At 43.1% G+C, this 19298-nt stretch overlaps 1 protein-coding gene across 1 annotated transcript in view; it reads left to right on the forward strand.

Moving 5' to 3' along the window:
• Positions 1-303: 303 nt before the first annotated feature.
• pcloa (piccolo presynaptic cytomatrix protein a) overlaps positions 304-19298 on the forward strand; it is a 55916-nt gene continuing 36921 nt past the window's right edge. Inside the window, exons 1-3 of the mRNA XM_051077675.1 lie at positions 304-775; positions 3226-4231; positions 5919-6953. Of these exons, the coding sequence (XP_050933632.1) occupies positions 570-775; positions 3226-4231; positions 5919-6953 (2247 nt within the window). The 5' untranslated portion in view covers positions 304-569. The remainder of the gene's footprint in view (positions 776-3225; positions 4232-5918; positions 6954-19298) is intronic.

Consider the following 19298-nt stretch of genomic DNA (forward strand, 5'->3'; position numbering starts at 1 on the left):
AGCCTTCAAGAATGTGGGTTTAAATGAGTGAAAATGGAGTGTGGCAGGGTAAAACGAGTCTGATTTAAGTGAACTAGTTCGTCACTCATTAACTAGACGACTATATGACATTTGGCCTATTCTATTTGAGGTTTAATGGACTCAGGAAGTTTAAGAGTTTTATTTTGTCTTTTAGTTGTAGGTTCCGCATAATGCTGTGAGGGTCAGCTGCAAGTGCATTGAAGTAAACACCGACACTAATGATCGTTAATTAGGATTTTATTTTTTAAACTATACCGGAAACCACCTTCTGTGGCTGTGAGCAGTAGTAAGACAGAGACCCCCCCTCAACGGAAAACTGTCTTAACTGTGGTGTGCAGCTGCAGATATGCGCGACACAGAAAAACAAGGAGAAACGAGGGAAATAGAAAGACAGGACAGGGAGAGGCAGTAAACCGCTGAGAATAAATCATCTGAGATGCTCCGACGCACCGAGGAACGCCGCCTTCTCTGCGCACTTTGGAGATAAAACCGCGAAGAAGCTCGGATCGCGCATTGATCCGAATCCGGGGGAACGGGAGGGGTCGATCATGGGGAACGAAGCGAGCCTGGAGGGAGGCGAAGGGCCGCCGTCTGGGCTACCGGAGGGGCTGGCACCTGACGGGAAGGGCGGCTTCGTCCGGGTCTCCGACGGGACTCCGGTCAACCTGAGTGAACTCAGCGAGGAGGAGAGGAGGCAGCTCGCCGCGGCGATGTCAAGGGCGCAGGGCAGGCAGCCCGGAGCAGCTGCACGAAGGCAGGGCTTTTTAACCAGCATTTTTTGATGCATTAAAAAAAACAAAAAACCACACACACACACACACACACACACACACACACACACACACACACACACACACACACACACTAACCAAATGATGAGACGTGAGATCGGAAGGAGTGGACGTGTTGAGGTTGTGTGCAGCATCATTTGGAAAGCGCCTAAGATGCTATAAAGAGGCAGAGAGCCCGTTCACGCCCATTTGAAATCCTCCCAACCGCATCAAGAATTAACTCCATTCTTAAATCTCTTTGTAGTGGATTATCATTAACATCTGACATGGCTGAGAAAGACTGCTGTCCTTCTCATCAAACACACCGCGGCTCTAATATTTGCTTTGCACGTTCTCTTGATAATCAGCCGCTTCGAATATTGTGTATCTGCTGTTTTCACACGGATGCACAAGCCTCGCTTCCACCACTCGTCATTCTCTAAGATGTCACGTCTTTTTTTTTTTTTTTTTTTTAAAAAAAAAAACGAGTCTGAATCGGTTTGAGTTGTTTGAGTCCGCGGTTTGCGTCTCAGTGTGAGATCAGAGTGTAAGAGACACACCTCCAGTATTTGTGCGAAATTTTCGAAATGCCTGCTGGGTAAGAAAATCTGTCGTGCCCAGTGTTTTTTTTTCTTCTCTTCCATCAGAACGCCGACGCCTTGACACACTGTAAAAACAAACCTTTATCAGCTGTGTATCCTCTCTTTAATATCGCCAGTTAGACCAGTCTCCCCTTGAATTTCGCTAAATTGGATCGGTTGTGTGGAGAATATGCTGTGTTGTGGAGGGGGTTAGTGGAAAGCTGCCAATGAAAACAATGCGCTGCCAGCCCCGTTATGCTTTATATTTACCATTTTATTTACACATTTGTGAAAGATTCCTCGATATCAGTTAGATTGGCATGATGTGCGTTGCTGCTAATTGGCTCCAACTGAGGGAGAATTGTTATTTATATCCGAGTTAGAGATGGGGGGTGGGGGGAGGGGTGCATCAATATTAATATGACTATAAATAGAACAGCCGCGTTAATGTCATCACTCATAGACTTCCCTCCTCCTGCTTTGTGGTTGTTTTATTTAAAAGTCGGGGATGTCATATTCTGCTGTTAAGTGTGGACGAGGACGTCTGGATGGGAGTCTGGTTGCTGTCCGTGGTGCTGAAATCCACTCTCTGCAGTGGATTGGCCAACAGCAGTTCATTGCAACAATACTGCTCATAATGCATGCTGGGCTCTTACCCCTGTAAAGTCATGTAATACTCAATGCTCGTTGTAAAAAAAAAAAAAAATCAGATGCTGTATTCATTACAATATTAAACTTTATTGCCCGGGTAGGTAATTTAGCCCAGACATAACAGCAGAAGCATCAGGGACTTTTCAAACAGCAGCCTGAGAAACCAACACATCTATCATCATACAATAACAAAACAACATCCAATCAGACCATTAGTCTACTGATGCATGTCTCTAAGGGTCTTGTTGACTCTCATGCTCATGCCTGACAATGTGTGTAGGTTGTGTATGTTGCCTGCGCTAACAAAGACGTCTCAGCTTACCCCCATGGAGCTGCACATTTCCTTCTCTATCTCAGTGATCTTCACTCCATGTCATTCAGTGGCAGTCACTTTCCTGTCAGCTTTGCCCTCGGGGGGGCTGCTAGCCACACATTTTGTGTTCACTGATGTGTTGAAAGGGCTTCGACGACTGTTGAAAGGGCTGGAGAGATAGTGCCATGGTCTAAACTTGTATTATTAGCACTGTGATGTTAACATGGAGGCAGTGTTAGGGAGTTAGCGAATACCCTGAGCAATATTGTTTGAGATGAAAAGTGGAAAATAGATTGAAAGCATTAATAACACTCTAGGCGGACAAATAAAAAACAAAGTGGATGATAATTGTCCAAATCCCCATCTTCATCTATTCAGAATATTGCAACATAATAGACTTTAGAAAATAGAGACAATTTTCTTTCAGCAGTAGTTTGCAGTCTGTGTAATTGTTGACAGTTCTGTGCAGGCACTAAGCACATTTGATGTTTTTGTCATTTACTTTGTACATGTCAATTTATATTTAGTGTAATTTGGAAAATATGATTCAGTGTGTTTGATCTGAGTCTATAAATCCACATCAAAAGTGAATAATTCAGCAGAATAGTTTCTTGTTGTCTTTATGGTTTTCATTTCAGCTGAACACCACCTAGCAAATTACCATAGCAAATAAAGAGATAAAGTAGCTGAAGGAGCTGAAGAACACTTCAGAGGTACCCAGATTTTAAAGTTAGATCTGTTGTTTTTATTTTGGCGCCGGTTCAGCTGAGAGTTGCTGTGGACTTGGCTGATAAGATTTTCTCACATTGCCAAAGTAAACACAAATGAACAATAGCAATAACAGCAGTGTTAACAAAAACTTTCTCTTTGTTCTCTTTCTCTCTTTCAGACCTTCAGAGTCTGATGCCCAGCAGCGATCCCAGCAGGTAGGGGCCTCCAGGGGCCCAACTGGTCTCAGTAAGAGCCGAACTGTAGACGCCTTCAACCAGGGTCCACCTGGCAAGCCTGCACCGGGCCGCAGCCCTTCGTCCCTCAGCCTTTTTGAATCCAGATTCCGGCAGGAGCCTAAAGACCCTGAGACCAAGTCATCCGGCATGTTTGGCTCCAGCTTCCTCAGCGGGGCCAACCCCCTCAGCGCTGTGTCGTCTATGACTTCCTCTGTCTCCTCCTCCATATCCTCCATGGGTGATTCTGTCAACATCCCCAAGTTTGGACTATTTGGGGATGAGGAGGAAGGAGATGAATCTGCAGCACCTGAATCCAAGCAGGGAGGAAAGCCACCAGGGAAGGGCCCTCAGCAAGGTCCGGGTCCAAAAGGACCACAACAGGGAGGACCCCAGAAACAGGGTCAGGGCCCCCCTGGGCAGGGGCCAAAACCAGGGCAAGGACCCCCTGGGCAGGGACCCAGGCAAGGTCAGGGACCACCAGGCCAGGGGCCCAAATCAGGTCAGGGTCCTCCTGGCCAAGGTCCTCCTGGGCAGGGACCAAGGCAAAGTCAGGGGCCGCCAGGCCAGGGGCCCAAATCAGGCCAGGGTCCTACTGGCCAAGGACCCCCAGGGCAGCAGGGTCCTAAACCAGGTCAAGGACCACCGGGTCCAGGTGCCAAACAAGGTGGCCCTCCCCCGCAAAAAGGTGGCCCCCCACAACAAGGGCCTGGGAAGCCTGGACCCAAGCAGCAAGGGCCACCCGGTCCTGGGGCTCATCCTGGGGGGCCAGCTCAGAGTGGAGGGCCTCCTGGTCAGCAGGGGCCTGGAAAGACTGGAGGTGGACTCTGTCCACTGTGTAAGACCACCCAGCTGAACACTGGGTCTAAGGACCCACCTAATTACAATAACTGTACCGAGTGTAAGAACCAGGTCTGCAGCCTCTGTGGGTTCAGCCCCCCAGACTCAGCGGTAAGAGAGTTTCTTTTTTTCTCTGTTTATTTTAACTGTGACTGGTCTTGTAATGAGTTACATTGAGGCAAGTGTTTTCCAAATGAGAAATATCTGAACATACAAAATTCAAGACTGGCATTTATCTAATATAAACATATGAGATAGTCCATGGTATTTATGGCAGAGGGTGGGAAAGGTCACACATGATCAGATTTTCTCAGTGTGAAATACCAAATTATCTAGTCAGTTTGCCCTGTCCACATTACACTGCAAAAATATCATCCTATAAAACTAATTTATGATATTATTCAGGATTAAAATGTATTTAGTTTAATGAATATTATTAAGTGGCTCTGTGATTCAGGTACAGACAAAAATGTTAAAATGGTCAAACTAAATTGGAAACAGTGGAAATTATGATTAGCATGCTTTAATTGTTAGATTAAACAATAAGAATCCAGCATGCAGAATTAGACCAAATAAGAATGTGCATTTTTACAGTATAGTTGAATCCAACTGTAGGCTGCTAGCAGCATATTGCTATTCCCTGAGCCTGGCGGAGGGAGTGCATCTCATAAGAGTGGCACACGATTTGAGGAACAGAGGGAACATATGGACCCAGGGAATGTTGATCAAGGTGACTCATGCCATGGCCACAGGAAGATACTGTGCCAGCCAGTGAGGACACTCAGTCACACATGGACCGTAAACGCTGGTGGGCCATGATTACAGCAGAGCAGAGTGACTGGTTCATTCTGCTTGAGCTTCTCCTGGGGATTTGTTACTCTAGAGTCAGGGTCAGTTCTTTAGCAGACTGATCAATTCCGGGAGTGGACTTTCTTTAATTCTGAAAAAGATCTCTACAACTTTGATGCTGTTTGCAGTTACAGTACACAGTACTATACTATGTATTTTAGGTTGGTTGAATTGACCAACTCAACTGCAATAAGCACCACTACCCACAAAAATACACACATTGTTCTGTTCCTGATAGTGATCAGACTGTCAACATTGGCTCATTTAAACACTGTGGCTTGCACACACTGGAAACCAAGGCCATATCCCAACACTAAACAAAGACAATTATGTAACCAGGCTTCTTTAAGAACAGGTGTTAAGATAGACCGTGTGGTTGGAGCAAGGACAATGAAATGCATATTTTACCGTGGTCTAAACGTATACACTACCTCCGATAAAGGGATGAATAAAATGCATTGGCACATGAATTGTAGTTTCTTTTCTGCTAACAGTTTGATGAAAATATTCATCTGGCTTACACACTGTGTTACTGCTGAATAAAAACAGTCATATATAGAAATAGCATGTTTTTCTTGTATTTTAATTAGAAACAGACATTAAATATGAAAAATATACAAAAATGTCTGCAATGTCTGAATATAAATACCCAGTGCCCTTTTTTGACTGATTAGTGTTTATGTAATTTGCCAGATTTTAATTCTCTCATGCTATATAGAAGCAGTTTGACTGGAGAAAACGGGATTCAACATCATTTGAAACACTAATTAATGGACATGTCTCTGAATTTGTCTTTATTTTATGCAAAACGAAAAGGTTGTTTTGGGGTGTAATTGGTTATGCTTGCATGTGAATGTTCTATAATTACACATGCCATTGATGTCTGTGCTCACAACAGTGTGGAGATTTGTTCCAGTCGAATCTAACCCATCTTTTGTTTCATGCACAGGGTAAAGAGTGGCTGTGTCTGAACTGCCAGATGCAGCGAGCGATGGGAGGTATGGATCCCCCCGGCATGACGAAGCCCAAACAAGGTTCGGCCCCACCCTCGCCCCAGAGACAGGCACCTGGCAAGCCTGGCAAGCTTCTGATAAAGCAGCAGAGTACCACCGACCAAGGGTTGACACCACCAACCACACCTAGGCAGAAATCCCCAGGTCCTACCTCTCCAGGACCGCTGTCCCCGGGCTCCACAGTAGGATCCCCCAAAATTGACCCCAAGACAGGTCGCCCCATTCAGCAGAAGTCCACTCCCCAACAGTCTCCAGCTAAGGCTAAACAGGAGTCCAGCTTCTTTGGGGGGTTAGGAGGTATCAGTTTGGGAGGCCTGACAGATGCAGCTAAACCTCCTGCGGCTGCTTCACAAGCTGCAGAGTCCGTTACAGGGAAACTGTTTGGCGGTTTTGGGGGTTTAATGGAATCGTCGAAGCCTCAAGCACAGGCTCCGCCAAAACAGGAGGAGTCAGTTGCTGGGAAGTTGTTTGGAGGTTTTGGCGGGTTGACGGAAACCGCGAAATCTCCTGCTGCCGCTTCTCAGATGTTCAGCTTTGGATCATCCCTCTTGAGCTCAGCCACCAATCTCGTCACCGGAGAGGAGGAAAAAGAAGCTGATTCTCCGCCTGGGTCACCACCAGACTCCCCTGCTGACTCCGGACCAGGTTCCCCTCCTGACTCAGGCCCTGGCTCGCCACCTGACTCCCCCTTCTCTCCGCCTGGATCTCCTCCTGATTCGGACTCTGCTCCTGACACCCCACCTGCCAAATCCAAGAAACCACCAAGAACCATTTCTGTGGAGCAGGAAGAAAAGCCCCCAGCAGCTGAACCTTCACCAGCCCCAGCCTCAACAACTAAGGAAAACTGCCCTCTCTGTAAAGTGGAGCTGAACATTGGATCGTCAGACACACCCAACTACAGCCTCTGCACCGAGTGCAAGAAGACAGTGTGCAATCTGTGTGGATTCAATCCTACTCCCCACTTAGGAGAGGTAAGAAACCTTATTATTGTTGCAGTTTTCTTAAGCCGTGTAGCTTCCTGTGCTTCTGTCACACTGCACCTAGCAGTAATTTATGCATTCTGTCGTATATAAATAGAACGCAAACATCCTCTAGATGTTTCGTTGAAATAGGTCACTGTAGAGATACCATCAGGAGTGGCAGAGCTTTCAGCTGTGCATTTTTCCCAATCATTTAGCAAAGTAATCTGAAATGAGGATGGCAGATAGATATATAGATAGATAGATAACTTCATTAATCCCCAGAGGAAAGTTAAATGAACAGATATATTAAAATACAAATGTCAGCAGGTACATGATCACAACAGACTAATGTACCACGTACATTACCCCAAATAGACATTTGCACATGTTAGACCACTGAATGAATGGATGTGGTCAATTATGATGCATTCATGATAAAGTGCCAGTCTCATTACTATCAAGCTTTCTTCAGTGGAAAGGGCGGCCAGAAATGTGAAGATAAATTAGGTTGTTTAAATGGGCGTCTCATCGTCAAAGAGCACTTCAAACAATTGACACTTGACTCTGAAATTGAATACTGTTTGTATGTGTGTTTACAGTATGTGTGTGTGTGTGTATGTGTGCTTGGGTTTATGCTTTATATACAGATCGCTACAACTTTTATCCCATGGACAGTTTTATGTTACTCTGAAATCAGATGTAAATGAAATATGTAAATGAACATGCAAATGTTTGTGTATGTGTATGTGAGAGTGTGTCTATTCATTGTCTTTGCTTGCCTAACAATGACGTGGAAACCAGACACTTGGCCTGCTTGTTTCCCGAGGTGTAGGGGACTGGTTTGCTGTTGTTACTGGGGCATGTTGTCTCATATGGAAGCACTGTCACAAGACTGTGTGTTGAGTTCCACAGAACAGATGGTACTCTATGGTGTAGGATCAGTATATTACGGGAACGAAAGCCAAAAAGTGCTTCAGTTGAGTGGTTTCTCAGCATGCATGCAAAACATATTCATATACACTACGCCCACTTATTCCATGTGAAGTATCCTGGTTATTATCCTGCATCACTCATTAACAGTCTTAAACATTCATTGACTTATTGGAGGCCTCACATAGATAAATGAATAAAAGCTGTACATCAGTTTCAGCAGTATGTTTGATCATGTCATCTTGACATAGTCATGTGATTCAGGGCACAATCACGTGTTTGTCAGTCAGCAGCTCTATCCTGGCTTCACGTGTTAACTACTTTGTTAGCTTCTGGTTTAAGTGTGTCTTCAGTAATCTGCTGTGTATTTCTGGCTCTCTGAAGAACCCTCTGTAACGACCGGATCTAACCTGGGAATGAACTCTACCACCACTATGTATGGGAAGTGCTGTATTCTCGTAGGAAATCAACTTTTATTTTCTAGAAATATATCTGGCGAAAGAATATTGATTTCTAAGAAATATATACTGTACTCTCTGTTAGCATGAGTCAGACATGAAGCCTAAAGAATGTGAGAGTGTACACATTTTGTATCAGAAGGAATATTTTTGACTGACATTTTGTGAAATTGACTCATTTGATTCCTTGCAGAGAATTAGATTAGAAGATTGACACCACTCTCATATCACTCTGTTAAACATAAGGCTAGCAGCCAGTTAGCTTAGGTTAGCATAAAGACTGGAAACATTAGGAAACTGCTATTTCTTAGCTTCAAGCGGTAACTTTGGTGGATTCATTTTGTTATCTTTGGACTAAGCTAGGCTACATGCTGTGAGTTGGAGTGGTATCAATCTTGTCATCTCACTCTTCTGCTAAAAATCAAATAAACTAATAGATTTCCCAATTTATAGGTCATACTTTGATCTTCCATGCCCTTGTATTTGTTAAATTGTTAATTTAAATGATTAAATTGTCTCCTCCCCTGTGGTTAGCATTCCAAAACAAGATGGCTGCCATTTGTTTACAGTAGTGACAGTGCTATTAAAGTCTAAGGTTCTTTTAAGTTTGGGTATTCGTGTCCTTTTCTGCAGCTCTTAATTGCACACGCTTGCTGGGATAATGAGGAGCTGAACTGCACAATCACTTAATTTAGGCCAAGCAAGGGGAAAATGTAATTATGCTGGCGAGATGGGCACCCAAGCCACTGATGCTCTAATTGGATATAGATTACTCCTTTTAACAACATATTGTCTTATAGCCAGAATGGTCAGCTTGGTTTTGTTTTTAAGGATGATGGAGCTAGATGTTGGTAGAAAAATAATGAAGCATTTCTGTCTCATGCAGGACTAAATATGTTTGATAATTCTATGAAAATAATTGGATTTGGTTGAACTGGAGACCAAGTTAAAGTAGTGCCTTGTGGGATATTCTGTAGGAGACACACACACACATACACAACACCTTGGTTGAGTCATCTACCCCCTACATGCTGTGCCTCGCTTCTGTGTCATTCGCTGTCATAATGTCGGCTGTCAGCAAGGGTTCATTTGCTGACGCATGTGAGTGGGTCAGAGTGTGTGTATGTGTAAGTGTGTACTGAGCAGTATGTTTTATTTGCAAGATTGTTAGAGCTATTGAGCATAATGTAGACTGGGAACAGTGGGCAGGCTGGTGTGAGCTTGCATACTGTAGGTGTGTTGCTTGTGCGAATGACTTTTCATTACTGCAATATGTCTGCATACATGTGAGAATTTAGACTTTTTAGGGTCTATCAACTCAATTTCTGTGCCTTTCTGTTGAAATACTGAGGGGCGAGAGTGCATGCATGCTGTGTGCGTCAACACGTGTGCATGTGTAGGCGTAATCTCTGTTTCCTAAAAGGATTTAAAGGGCAACAGGAAGCCTGTCATTCCTATCGAGGCTTGATCCTAGACTCAGGTGTCTGTGCTTAATCCCCATCAATACGAGTCGTGAAAATAGGCACCCCAGAAGGAACAGCACTCACCTTAATGGTTTCTTTCTCTCTTTCTTCCTTCCTTTCCATCTTTTTCCCCTGTTGCTTTTTTTGTCACCTGTTCTCAGAATATTTATATAATTTCCCCATGTTTTATGTCCTCTTTCTCTGTATCCTTTAATCTTTTTCCTAACTTTAGAAGAATAGGGGGAAACTCACTTAATGCCTGTGAATTTTTGGTGCTTATCCACAGTATTTTCTCTGTCAGACTCTCCCTTAGTGGTGCTACCCCTCTACTTTTCTCACTGTCACTCCTCACTTTGATGTAAGGAAGCCTGTAAATGTGTGTCTGTGTCTAGTGCCGATGTTACTGTAGCTCAGGCTCCATGTCATGTCGCCCTTATCGGTAATGAGTGTGCTCGCCGGAGAAGTCTTACGTAAAATGGTAGAGGCACTGCTTTGCTAACAAGCCAAAATCAAAGAATACTGATAAGAGAGGAGCTGTGAGCTACATCCTGTATCACCTAGACCAAGGATAACCAAGAAGATCTTATCTTTGTCACCAAACTCTAAAAACTATTCAGCCACAGCCACTTAATAACAATTTTTGGTTCATAATAATAGCCTAGAGCATGCGATCCAATAATACAGTGATGTAGCCAAGTCAAAAGTCAAATAAAAAAATATTGGGGGGGGGGTAATAATGTTTGACTTGATATTTACTCTTTACTTGCCTTTTTATTTAGTGTTACATTACTGTGACTATACAGCTGACAAGGTATTTTACCCACCAGAGATTGTCCTTTGCTGTAATATATCAAATGGTCTCCCAGGCTTTAATTATTAAACACTGCAAGGCTGTGGGTAAGGGAGAATCTTAGAAACTGAAATGCTTTGCTCCAAACTTTTCATTATTTTGGTTAGATGAATTTACATTGCAAAGACTTAAAAATGGAGTGTAGTGTTTTACCAGCTGTAAAGTGATGGTCCAAGATTTTGGAAAGTAGGTTATCTGCTGTCAAACTGACATTCAGGTTAAAAGACTGACGCCACTTTCATCTCAAGGATTTGTTTTACTTCAAAGACTAGTAAAAGAGAAAAAATGCTAACCAGGCTCAGTACAAAGTGAAAACCAAAAAAAAGTGCAATAGCAACAAGTCCTCCAACCTGGATTAACCTTAGAAGACCTTCATTGTCATGGTTACGGTAATAAGCATGCAGTTAATATTGTGGAATGGTCGTGCTTGAAAGAAATATTGATGACTGTTTCAAACAGGGAACAAACGGGTGTCCTGTGTGAAAGTATTTCCTTACATGTTTTAACCAATGAAAGATTAAATAAATTTTATACCTGTGTAAATGAGGCAGCTTTGGATGTTTTGAATATCTACATGTGATAGAACAGGGCTAGCATTTTCTCTTGCTATGCTAGACTAAACTTCTCTGCGACACTGGAAGGAAGGGGATTTGCCTTCCATATGGGGATAAAACAAACTAGTCCCCACAAAGTATTATTTTAGAACTTTTTTTTTTTTTTAATAAAGTTTAGTAATGTTGGAATCATGCTTATGATTTGGTTTAGGCATGTCCCTGTTATCCAGTTAAGGATAGGTGGAACGAGTGAGTGAATCTAAGCTAGTGACTAAACCAAGTGTTACTGCCTGTGTGTGTTTGTGCATACTTGTGTTTGTTGGTATGCCCTGCGCATCATCAGTCTCTGAGGCCTGATATGCTTATACACACTCACTGCGTGGTGTTTCCTGTGCCCTCCGTCCTCATTGTTATTCTGTGGTTGTACCCACGCCTCCTCCCACAGTCTGAACCCTCAGGAGTCTGCACTGGCAGATAAAGGCTCGCTGGTCACACATGTACATATAGAGTATGCTTACAGCCTTCAGTGTTATCCACCTGTCATACACACACGTACAGTAAAGGCCCAATCTCAACCTCAGCCTGGTGCATTTTGTGTATACGACCTAGTTGTTATAGGAATCTGTTGTTTACTGTAGTTTGACCCCTGTTCAGATATAACTCAGGTTGGTCTGTATCTGCTCCATACAGTCTAGTTGCCTCACAGCTCTCCCATCACTTGCCCAGGAGGCTGAAGTGTACAAAAATAGTCATAGCCACAAAAGAGAGCCACAAAGGGGAGAACACAAGCGACTGCAGGGCAGCTCTCTCTCTCTCCCTGTCTCTCCCTCTCGCTCCCAAGTCTCTTTTATAGCTCTTTTGTGTTCTCTCTTTCATATTTCCTCCCTTTTAAAAGGGTCTTTCTGTTGCCCCCAGGCAACCCACAGAGTCCCCCACATGGCCACCTTGGCTTGAAATGGACAGTATTTTTAGACATTAAGTGTGCATGTATGTATGTGCAGTGCTTTGGAAAACAATGTGTCTGTCTGTTGAAGAGACAGTTTAAATAATTTGGCCATGTAAATGCTGTTACATGAATTAGAGTAGAATTAGAATTAGAGAATGTTTTGCCAGGTCCAGGACCTTTTTCAAACTATGACAAGTGGTTGGCTATTGTTTTAGAAATTGCTATGATTGAAATGAACTGTCCTCAGGCAGTGCAAACTGTCTTTTCTTTTCCTTTTTATACAACTCCCCATGCAGCTCCACTCCAGAATGATTTCCAATTATCCCCTTTCTAATTTACTGGTGCTTGCATGCTTAGCAAAGGGCCTCGTTTTAGCCACCGAGCCTTTGGTGCCAAGAGGGGGAAAAAAGCCAAGATGTCATGGTTGCCAGCACAGAGAGGCAAGGACAGGCGGGCACACAGACACTTGGCCTCATCTAGTTAGCACAGGCTGTTGTATTTACATCCTGACTGTTACTGCTCTCACTCACCTCCCTGCCCACCCGCCCACCCCTCAACAAACGCTTTACTACAATGACAGGAGACACTGATTTGGGTTGAAAAAGCAAGTTGGCTTTGTGGATGGAGTGTCTGACTCTGACTTTCTCCTTAAAAAATTGATATTCAATAGGTGAGGCCAGCAGCAGAGCCAGGATTAGGAAATGGCTACACCTCCAAAAATCATTTTCTTGCATTAAAAAAAACCTGAGAGGCAAGTGGATTAGCTCTCCCCCCCCCCCCCATGTTTAAAGTAGTGGCTTTCATCTTTATTGGAGTATACAGAAAAATAGTGAGAGCAGCTGGAAGGCATAGGTTGGACTGACAGATTGTGAGAAACACAGAGTCTTAGTCATAGACTGCCCCTTTTTAGTAATTTACAATTGAATAGTGAGATGTGAAATCAGCAAGAGCACATGATCTAGGCAGAAAAACAAGTAGTATATACAGTACCTTACAAAAGATAGAGAGAGAGCTGTGAAACATACTCACAGAGAGATAATGTGGGCTGGAGGAGTGGAGGCCCAAAACAGAGGAGAGAAGAGACGAGAGAGATGACGGAGACAGAAAGAGGAGTCCAACAGGGGAGTCGAGATGAATGGAGGGGTAGGGGGAAGGGGGAGGGTGTCACAAAGGATACGGGCGCCAACCCATGCTGCCCTAAGCAGTGCAGACCATGACAACCTGACTATTGTGGTTTGTTTTAGTGCTCATGAGTCAAGCCTGTGAGTCACATTAGCAGCACCTATAGGCAGAATTTACTGTCATGCAGAAACATCTGCTGAAGCAAGAACTGCAACATCATACAAGCCAACACTTGAAATCACTTGAACTCAACATAGCGGTGGTTCTCTGTGGCGTGCTGCTGTGCTGAGTTGATTAGACTGTCATCAGTTATGCTTGTTAGAATACTGTGGCACTGTACGGTTGTAGGATCACACTGTATACACACTATATAAATTATAGATTTCTATTTCACAGGTTAATTTAAACACAGCTGTTGGATACACAGCCACAGTAATTAGCATTCTTGTTGTTTTGCATCATACTGGCATGTAATTTACTTGACAGTTAAATGGAGAAACAGCCTCTTGTCTCTCAGTGTGTGTCTCTGCATTTTATGCCATATCTCCTTTAAACAACAGCGTGCTTTCAAATGTTTTTGTTAAACGAAGCCCACAGCTCATTAAGCCTAACCTTTAAGGTGAATGGAGAGGTGGGTGGGAATCTTCCTCCCCCCCTGCATCTTTCTCTCTCCTCTCCCCCTTTCTCTGGCAACTATCCCCCCTCCACCTGCATTGATAAGCTTGGTAGTGGAAAAAATGGAAAACAGACAAATTTATCAGCAGATGATGAGCCTACACACATCTATGTTTGACGTAAATTGACATGTAACACAACATGCTTAGAATGGGGTTGATGTGTCATACTGTAAATTTGCAAGCTACAGCGCAATTGCACTAAAAGACCCAAAAAACAGTGTAAAGCTGCAGACTTCAGTAATTTTTTTTTTTTTTTCATCACTGCAGCAGTCTCACATTACATGTAGTCATGTGATTCATTGTTAATATAAAAAAATATTGATTAATGGAGCTTTAAACAGCTAAGGTTACAGAGATTTCCCAGTGTAGCCATCCTAAATGAATATGCACACATTCATTTTGCTGTATGGCTCTTTGAATAAAAGTGCCCAATGTGTGTCATATGATATGTAAGATGACTAAGGAACTGGAAGCTGAGCCAAGAGGTGTTTTTTTTTTTCTTAAATAGCCATTGACATAAGAGAGAAAACCAGTTCAAAACCCTTGAGTGTCTTAGACAAAACTCAACTTCCTCTGTTTCGGATGGGAGGCTGACACATGTGGACAGATTATGAAGTGGGTTGTGGATAAACAAACACAGATGTGGACAGAAAATGCCCTGAAACAAATGTGTCTCTCTCCTTAATCCCTGGGCTCAGAGTATATATAGGCCCTGTCTCACACCTCTTCCTTTGCGTCAGATCCACTTTAAAAACATAGACTCGTGCACACAAACACATGCTTGTTCTCCCTCTCTCTCTTCTGGCACTTATTCACTCACCTGGCAGGGGAATATCAATCCACAATGGAGCCACATAGCCTGTCGTTCTTGTCAAGAGAGAACAGAAACGTTCAGGCTCTTGTTTGTCATCTGTCAGGTTTGAGTCAGGTAAAAGATTTGTATACAGAATTGGATAATTAACTTTTGTTCAACCTTCATTTATCCAGGGAACGTTTCCTCAGAGGGCTCGCTCTGGATTCCTGCGTCACTCACACACATACACGGTTACACGTGGACTCACCTGGGATCTGATCAGTACAACCACAGTCGTCTTGTGCTGGTTACCTAGCTGCTGAGGGTTAAAAGTACTTTTCTCAGAGGCTTTTTTGACAGCAGCATTCGATTTATTCAACTTCACAGCCCAGATTCTGCCTCTCATTTTGGGATTAAAGCCAATAGTCTGCTGGTTTCAAGCCCAGCTCTCCAGCCTTAAGGCTATCACCACTCACATAACATTTGCTTTCGTGATATAAATGAGAATTACATCAACACATGTGCAGGGATCACTTGGAAAAGGTGCATACAGCACATTGAACCACGAGATGGGAACATCTATAACAGTGGGACATTTATTAGGACAAAGATCTTTTTTGGCTTGCAAAGGAGCTGATGCTGTGATGTTCTGCTTGCAGTCTACTGCATTATAATTAAGTTGGCCACTCAGCAACACTCATCAATGAGAAAAGGGCAGTGACTTCAAGATTTTAATTTTAGCAAGAGCTTTAGCGCCGAAAGGTGAATTGAGCAGTGCTGCAGAGAGGACACTGGCCTTTCAACAGCCTTATTATTGATATAATAAGTATTATATTGTAGGGCCTTTGATGTGTCTTACTGTCATACCGGGCCATGATATCTATCTCATGTTAGGGTCAGGAATGGCTGCAGATTTTATCAGGATAAAAATGTCCGTGTCGTGTGATAAATGTTGTTTTTTGTTAGCCTTCATCAACAACATATCCCATCAGTCTTAGCAACATAAGCACTGTTGAAGCATCATGGGAGCTGTAGTTGTTGCATGCTAATAATCAGCTTACTATACAGATGAATATTAGCATATAGATCGAAAACACTAGTATCATATTTAAAGGGATAGTAGATGCTTATTTTCTTTCTGGCCAAAACAAGCTAGTGGAACAGAAGTTAACCTTAAAGCGGGGTAGGACTATGTGCTACAATGTGTAAGTGACATCAACTAAATTTTCAATCTGCACTGTAACATCTTAAGGTCATTCTTGGCAGGCGAACTGCAGCTTGTCCAGACTTCCCAGAAATTGATTTGCAGATTTACAGGGTGATAATGTCAAGCTTGTTGGCAGTAGCTGGTGTTGAGTCACCTCCAATGACCATTAAGCTCCTTCACTTCCACTGCTTCACCCTTTCCCTCACTACATAATACTTATTTTCTCCTCTTGTATTTTGTATAATTCTGATCCTTTTTCTACCCATGTCTCACACACGATTATTACCCTTTTTTTCTCAAGTCCTCACTTTTCGTCTACCTCCCCTGATCCATCTCCATCCATCTGGCCCATCATCCTCTAGATCCTCTACCTCTCCCACTCTCTGTGCCAGGCTGTCTAAATTTAGCTGGGTAAAACCCTCGTAGGATCCCTTGTCTTAATCAAAGAGCTGTACCGACCTTCACAACACTCCAACTCCCAGTTGGAAACAATAACCAAACATTAGTACAGCCCATCTTGTCTCAATATCTGGTTGCTGTCTGCGGTTTTCAGTTTGTCTTCTCTCTGTGTCCTTGGAGGAAGTTTTACGAAAATGGAAAAGTTTGAAGCTCTCACAGTGAATCTGACCTTATCCATTCATGTATGAGCTTGTATTTATTAAGTATCATGTAGAAAGAGAGCAAGAGTTATCATTTCCTTCCAAGGTATTCCATTCCTTTTATCAGAGTATATGTATGTTATCAAAACTGTCACAAAGTCATCTCTGTGGGTGTTGGTGTGGGGCAGTTCTTTGGTTTCCATGCACATGTGATGCTAGAAAACGTCCTTGTAAGATGGTAAATGACTCCCCTGCTTTTATGAATCATCCATGCTTGCTCTTTGCAGAGCTCATCACTGCAGACAGAGAGACATGGCATGTCACATTTATTTGCTGCAGTAAGAAAGATTGTTATATATTATATGAATACACTGTTCTTGTTAGTGTTAACTTTAAGGCAACACCGTGTACCATCCTGGCTAATTTAGACCCTGTGGATTCACTCTGTAAATGAATGGTGGTACTGGTTCTGATGATTAAAGGAGACAATCCTTATTCAAAAAATATTCTAACTGTAGCTTGTAATCATATTGTCATAATCAGTCCAGCTGTTGATAAATTATAGCCATGATATCAGGTTGATTGCATGGATGACAGTAGTGTTCTGTTGGTTGGTCAGTCAGTTGATTCACCCCTTTTGTCTAGATGGAGAAAAGTATTTGATGAATTGCCATTAAATTTAGTACAAAAAATCATGGTCCCTAAATGATGAAGCCTAATGACTCCATGAGGTTGAATTTTTGGTATTTTGGTGAAATATCTTAACAACTATTAGATTGGAAACGGGACTGGAGTTCATCCTCGCTTTTTGTAGGCACTGATTCCCCTGATGATTAATAATAACTTTGATGATTCCCATTCACTTTTTTTTCTAGCCCCATTATCAGACCCTTCATGACTAAATACTTCCAAAACTGGAGACATTTCCATTAGTCTCTGTTGTACCTTGTGTTTAATGCTAATGAGCAAAAAATGCTAGCATGCTAAACTAATGATGAACATTAGTAAACATTATGTTCCACTAAACATCAGTGTGTTGAGCTTTGTTATTGTGAGCATGAAGTGTAGCATTTAGCTCTTAGTACACCTTCCTAGAGCTGTAAGTGTGGCTGTGGACTCCAAATGTTTTGCCCTTTTCCCAGAGTCCAAGTTGCGTTCAATTTACAATGATATTGCACAGAGAAAAGCAGCAGTTCCTTACATTTCAAATGCAGGAAGCCACATGTATTTGAAACACGCCTCATTTCAGCAGTACTTGAAAAACCTGCTTAACAGCTGTGACAGAGAAAGCATGCTGTGTCTTTTGCCATTGCCATCCCTTTATATTCCGAGGTATAAAGTGATCCAGGTAAACACAGTCTCACTGTGTGTAGACACCTGAAATGTGTTGGTGTTGGGGTGGTGAAATCTGAGCTGCCAAAGATCCCTTGTGTAGCTGTAAATGAAGTCAGGGACACACTTGATGACTTGATGGCCTTTCAAGGTGATTGCTGTAAGGCATTTTAGTAGGAAATACTTTGGAGATGGCCACTTAAATGGACTGTACTTATATAGCGCTTTTCTAGTCTTTTCGACCACTCAAAGCGCTTTACACTACAGATCACATTCACCCCATTCACACACATTCACACAGCACATATTCTATATTTAATGTGCTTTCTAAACACATTCACACACATTCACACACCGATGTGAAACACACACATCGGAGGCAATTTGGGGTTCAGTATCTTGCCCAAGGATACTTCGGCATGCAGACTGGAGGAGCCGGGAATCGAACCACCGACCTTCTGATTGGTGGACGACTGCTCTACCTCCTAAGCCACAGCCGCCCAGTTGTAGCAGTTGTGAGTAAAATTAACATATCTGGAGGTTATTCCAAATTACTTAAAAGATGGGGTTAGTTCTGCGCAGTAGCTATCAGAAACACCAAGTGTTTTTGAGGTGGCAGTAAAAGCTTTAAGTGTGCCTGTTGTGATTTGTTGATAAGGTCAGTGGTGACCGGCTCTGAAGTGGCGGAGGCTGACTGTCTGCCTGCCTGAGTGGGTTTTTCGGCATTTCCTATCTGCGGCCATCTCTCTGGCTCTCAGCTCTTGGCCTAACTGATAGAGACGTCAAGCTGGAGAAGCTCCCATCTCAAGTCCTCCCAGCAGGGACAAGCAGGAGGGGTCATGTTGATAGCGCGTGCTGGAACGCGTATACACACACACACACACACACACACAAATGCAGTCGCATCTGTGCTGTGTCATCATCATGTCTAAGGATTAACTGCATTTCTGTTGAGTTGGGAATGCCACTCACAAACATCAGCAAACTATAGAGATGGAAGGAACACTGGCATCTCTGTTTTTCACCTTCTTTGTTACCGCTTCTTTCATCTTGTGAGTCACAATTTTGCATAAACTTGCTGGCTTTTCATAATTTGGTACATGCCACTGAGATTTGAATGTAGGTGTGTCATTCTCTCTTAAATGTAAGCTTCCTACTGTGTAGGCATGGGCTATAACAAGGTGGCTCATGCTTTATTTAACCTGACTCTGCTGCGACAACGTTCCCTCAGTCTTCCTCTTCCATCCTCCTCCTGTCTCCCTGTTTCTTCTCTCTCTCGCTGTGAGTTGAGAGTTGACACTTGGAGAGCGGTGGTTTGTCTGCTGCATGGCTTAACATGCAGGCTGTGATCTTCTCCGAAGTCTGAATTTAGCATAAACCCTGCTGTTAAGCCAGGCAAAGACATTCAGAAGGGAGGGCGGGG

The sequence above is a fragment of the Lates calcarifer genome, linkage group LG18, assembly GCF_001640805.2.
Source record: "Lates calcarifer isolate ASB-BC8 linkage group LG18, TLL_Latcal_v3, whole genome shotgun sequence".
Lineage (NCBI taxonomy): Eukaryota > Metazoa > Chordata > Actinopteri > Centropomidae > Lates > Lates calcarifer.